General features: G+C 54.2%; 1 protein-coding gene across 1 annotated transcript; it reads right to left on the minus strand.

Moving 5' to 3' along the window:
* Positions 1-932: 932 nt before the first annotated feature.
* N0V96_002459 (uncharacterized protein) lies at positions 933-3,968 on the minus strand (the record flags this gene model as incomplete). Its single annotated transcript, XM_053187498.1, has 3 exons — positions 933-1,980; positions 2,033-2,157; positions 2,217-3,968. The coding sequence occupies 3 exons, from the start codon at positions 3,966-3,968 to the stop codon at positions 933-935; spliced, it is 2,925 nt and encodes a 974-aa protein (XP_053055002.1).
* Positions 3,969-5,422: the final 1,454 nt, after the last annotated feature.

A 5,422-nucleotide genomic window follows, 5' to 3' on the forward strand; every position in this document is an offset into this window, starting at 1 on the left:
GCAAAAGGTTTCCCCTGCGTGCTTTATATTCAAATCCGCACTACGGAAGAGCTCCCGTGCCGGCAGGCAAGCCGGTCTACCCTACCCTGCGAGTACAGACTAGAACCTGCTTTACACAACCAACTCTGGAGTCTTCTGTACTCCGTATGGATGCCCCGCGAGGCATGATAATACATCTCTTTAAGAAGAGCCCTATAGGGCGGGAAAGGGGGGCAGTGCAAGGCATTTGCATTTTTGCTTAACGCCAATCTCTGGGTCGGTATTTCCGATAAATGGACGCGCCCCCATGCTCGCTGCTCCCCCCTACGGAGTTATATCTCTGCCGCCGATGCCGTAGTACCATGACTTGGCCCCCCCAAACGGAGCTGTCCGAGTCGTTGATGCTTGAAAGCATTTTCATGGCTTCAAGTTCGTGGCTGTGGCTGAACTCCTGGCCTCGAATACTGAACATGACATTCATCTTTCTGCAGACTGCGAATGCAGCATTGAACCATGCTACTCTTCAACATGGTGGGGCTAGTCCGTTGGGAGTTTCAAGGCCTCCATGTCGGAAGGGGACGTGGCGTCCGTCTGTTCTAAGGGGGCCTGCGTTAGTCGTCCAAAGTTGTGCTCTTAGTGGTGAGCTTAATTGCTCAGGTTCTGGTCCGGATAGCAACCGAATACACCATAAATGAGAAGGGACGATAATAGGTAATTCAGCTAGCGCAAGGCTAGACATATTTTGGTATTGTAGGCAATATAGATTGATGCGATTCTAAGAACCTTGGCTTTAAGCGCAAGACACCTTCTTTGGAAAGAAGCCGCAGATGGGTAACTTTTTTTGATACATGGGTATACAACCAACCGCCGTTTACCTCTAGACGCCCGTCGTGAAGTATAAAAACAAAGAAAATATCAAAATATGACTCGTGATAAATAACAACAACAAATCATCATGACATGCCGACTGCCCAAGCAGCATGGCCTAGCTGCTTGATCAGCAGGCACAAATTCTCGACAATGGGCGGGTGAAGATCCGCCGACTCGCGGAAGTTGGCTCGGAGCACTTCCTGGGCCACTTCCATACACGCCTTGGGATCGTCGAGCGACGCCTCGGTGGCGCCGGCCCTGCTCATGGGTCCCAGGATCACCGGCCGCCCTTGGTTGAAGCCAATGAATCGGTGCACCAGGTTCGACTCGGTGCCGTCCAAAAACACCTTTTCCTGGTCGAACCCCTGCACCGGCGTCTTCCCTGTGCCGCTCGTCTTGGCGACCACCCCGTAGGTCCAGCACGCCAGAGCCGCATGGTGGACGGCAATGGCGTAAAAGTCTTTGAGATGGCCCTGGGGGAACATCTTGGCCTGACGCAGGATCTGGCCCGCATGCCAGAGAGACTGGCGCGCCTCGGCGCTCTGCGACCACTCGCGCAGATCACCGAATACCCGGCGCGCCTGGTCCTCGCCTTCCTTTCCAGAAAAGAGCTGTAAATCGTTAAGGGAGAGGTGCAGGTTCATCATGAGTAGATGAAGCACCAGACTCTCCTGCGTTGAGAGCATCTCGTGCCAGTCGGAAGTGACCAGCAAGAAGCCCTGCAGGTCTTTGCAAAGCTCCGCATGTCTGGAACGTAGTACCTCCTCAGACTTCCCTCCAGAGGTGTTCAGCCAAGTCCGGGTGCGCAAGACGGAACACAGCTGGAGATACTCGAGAATGAGCGCCCAGTAACCATGCAGGTATATCGAGATTGCAAATTGCAGATCCAGTCGCTGGCGGTTCGTTGCCAAGAGGCTGATGTCTCGGAAGAGATCACCGATCGAAGGTGGTCGTTTGCTCTGTCCGTTTGTTCGTTCGAGACAGTGCATCTTCCATTCGGCCGCTGTCTTTGCAAACCAGAGCTCCTTTGCTTCAGGGAGGGGCAGGGTGAGTTCCGAGTACGACATGGAGGGATTGGTGAGTGTTGTCATGGAGGTCTGAGCGTCTCGCACGAAGCAGTGGAAAAGTAGTCTAAATGCCGTTAGCACAAGGATATCCCGGACCTTTGGGTCTATAAGCTTACCTCTTCCACGACTCACGCTCGCACCATGCCCTCCATTTTTTCTCCAAAACTTCGCCTTCGTCCGACATATTGACCTCGACCATGGGATACGATGCTCGCTGGAATTTGCCGCGATATCTCATCATCTATGCAAAGCATTAGCAACCAGGCTGTGGGAGACGGACAGCTGAAAATAGCTACTTACCGTAATAGGAATCATGAGATGACATTCGGCGATCTCCATCTTGCGTCGGTTACCGCTCCACAGACCAATGTCTTGGCCCAGGATCAGAGTCTGCACAAGGCCAAGATTTTTGATGGTAGTGTTGGCATCCTCGAACCTTGCCGGGATGGTAACTCGGACCGCTTCCTGAAGAGCAAACCCAAACTTGCGCAAGGTTTGCACCGGAGTTAGGGTAGCCCCAGCTGAAGCTGCCACAGCTAGCCATTCTGGCCACTGAGCGTTCATGGAGAACGAGCCGTGGTGAATCCATTGTGACGTCTGGCAGAAATGTTGCGCGAGGAAGATGTGGATAAGGCTGTCCATCACCTCAAGGGACGGAAAAGAGGATGCGACACGGCTCATGATGTTGTCGTTCTTGCAGGTTGACAACACGATTGCCAGGATCTGATCTCGCCCTGACTGGTCCAGCTTGTCCCTGACGATCCTCGCGTGCTTCTTCCTGCTTTCGGTAAAAGCGGCGCTGCTGGTGTCGTCAGATGGTACAGAGAAGTTTGGGTGCTCCAAGTAGCCTGAGTCGAGCTTGTTGGGCGCCCATTGCCACGGCGATTCTGTCCAGACCTTGACAAGCGTTTGGCGCATTTGAACCAAATCGATAGAGTCGTCGGTCCGAGGCGTGAAGCTTTGGTTGGATCCAGTATTCCCCATGCCGTCCATGTTCCAATGATCCAGGAGGCCAAAATCCACTTCGTTCAGTTCGAGGTTCGAGTTGTCGCAAAAGTCCAGGACGGCTAGACCCTGTGCTTCCGCCATGCGTGATGCTTCCATCTCTCCCGTGTAGATGACATTTTGGAGGAAGTCTGAGAAAGGCAAGGTCATGTCGACACCTTGCTGGTTGCCGATTTCGTAGTTGACAGGCATGCCGGAGGCGTTGACTTGTTGCATGGCATTTTCTGTCGTTGGTATGCGGCCTGATTCCGACTTGATGGTATGAGCAGGCCCCAGCTGGCCACTGTCGTCTCTGGGCGGCAACATTGCATGTTGAGGGTTCTGTTGGTATGCTGTTGAGGGGCTGCTGTCATAGGCAGATTGTGAGGGAGATGTGGCAAGAGATCCGGGCGTTGATGTTGTCTGGTGCGGGTTTCCTGAGAGGTGAAGCAGATGCATGGCCGCAGCTGAGCCGGCTTCGGTGGACGAGTACTCGCAGTTGAGGTTGCGATTCCGACAACGGGTGCATGGCTTCTGCTCCTCGCACTTGACGCGAGCCGTGGCACAAGGTCTGCAGGCGTGAGAGACACGGCCGGCACCGGGTGAGGTATCGGTGCGACGTCTCTTTTTGTTGGGGTCATTGTCGTTCTCGTGATTGGTGACATGCCGCTTGAGAAGATCTTGGCGCGCAAAGGCTTTGCCGCATATCTGACACGCGAATCGCTTTCCAAGAGTATGCGTCTGAATGTGACGAGCAAGGTGCTCAGGTCGAGAATACCGCCGTTGGCAGTGAGCACACTGGTACAGACTGGCGGTAGCGGCGTGGCTCTGGGTGCCGCCTGGGGTTGATGTAGGATAGGGAGATTGAGCTGTTGGCACAGGTGAAGGAGAGACGGATTGTGAGGGACCATTGGGGTTGTATGAAGGTGCCGCCGAAACAACTATTGTGGCATTCGGAGAAGGACCGGAGGCGAGAGGGTTGGTGTTACTGTTGGGAGCAGAAGCCCGCTGGTCATCGGTACCAACGCCCCGGGTTGGCATCATGTTGTGGTGACCACCGTCCATCATGATGTTGTGTTAGTGAAGGTCGGGGCGGGTCCGGCAATCGGCCGTGAAAAGGCCAACGGCGCCGGACGGAGCGGTGGTAAACCGTAAGCGGTCGGAAGAAAGATGGTTGGCTGCTAACGGCAGCGCGCGACGGCTGTGTCGGCAAGCTGGACGGAAGGTAGGGGGAAAAAAGAATGTTGTGAAGGCAAAAAAGTTTTGCAAACCTGGCCTCAGGAAGGATAGATCCGATGTGGGAGGTTGTCGGGAGAGGGAGATAAAAAGGAAATATGAGCCAAGGGCGGCGGACCAGGTGCAGAAGCTTGCTTAGGTTGAGAGCTTTGGTGCGGTGCGGTGCGTTGTGGTGCTGTCTGGTGCTTTGAGTGTGCTGGTGGTGCTGGTGCTGGTGCTGGTGTGCGGGTGCAAGCCAAATAATAACTTGAGTTAGAGCGAAAAGCGTGCGGCTGCAGCCAAGACCACAAAACTGCGGGACAAGAACTTGTGCCGTCTTTTCTTGGGAACGTTGAGGACTTTAGCTTAAACCAGACTTGTCTTGTTGCCGAGAGTCTTGATCTGACTTGAGGTAAGTTGAGACTCGAGTTGAGCTCGGGGAGAAGCCGTAGTAGTAGTAGAACAAGCACAAGTAAGTAGTGGTAGTTAATCGTAGCCAAGCCAAGGCCCAAGTCAAAGTAAAGTAAAAGCAAGGTCATGCAAGGTAGAGGTAGGCGTATGAATAGCGGTAGAGGTACCTTCGTGTGAGGTAATGGAGACAAGGTTGGGTTGGCCCTTGGGGCAAGGGGAAAGAATAGCCTGGTGGACGGTGGATTATGGACCGTGGGACATGGAAGCTGCTGCTCACTCAGGCTGTGGGCGGGACGACTCCTCTAAAAAAGACAAGGTACGTACTCGTAAGGTAGGTAAGGTAAGGTAAGGTAGGGTAGGGTAGGTACTTGTCCGTCGAAATAAGCCTGGTTGTATCCGTAAAAGCCCAGTTGCTGGAGCGTCTGTGAGGCGCATTGAGCACGCAGACGTGGATGGGAAGCTGTGGCCGTGGATGTTGTTGGGGGCGGCGCTATGCAGAGAGGTACGGTGTACTCCGTACTCCGTACCAGCTGCGGTTCTCAAGCGGGACGAAAAAAGAAGGCCAACCTGGAGACCTAGGTCATGGACCTGGTGGTAAGGTGCCGCGTCAGTTCAATCACGGTACTATTCGTAGTATTATTTCAACGCCACATTGTAGTACGTCGGCCGCTGGTGATGAGTATATTGGCTTGACGGGCCAAACACGTCGAATGCGAGGGCCGCCCTAGAGAAACCAAAGGCAGCGATCGGGGGTGGCCTCGTCATCCTCTGGCCGGCGCTGGACCTCAAAGGGGAAAGGCTCGAGCTGCCAGAGCTTCGAAACCCAAAACTCGGGCGTTGGTTGCATTTGGTGGAACGACCAGGTCTGGAGTTATGCAGGGCGACTGGAGAATGAG

This window comes from Colletotrichum fioriniae (genome assembly GCF_027942845.1).
Source record: "Colletotrichum fioriniae strain IMI 355084 chromosome Unknown scaffold_2, whole genome shotgun sequence".
Taxonomy (NCBI): Eukaryota; Fungi; Ascomycota; class Sordariomycetes; order Glomerellales; family Glomerellaceae; genus Colletotrichum; species Colletotrichum fioriniae.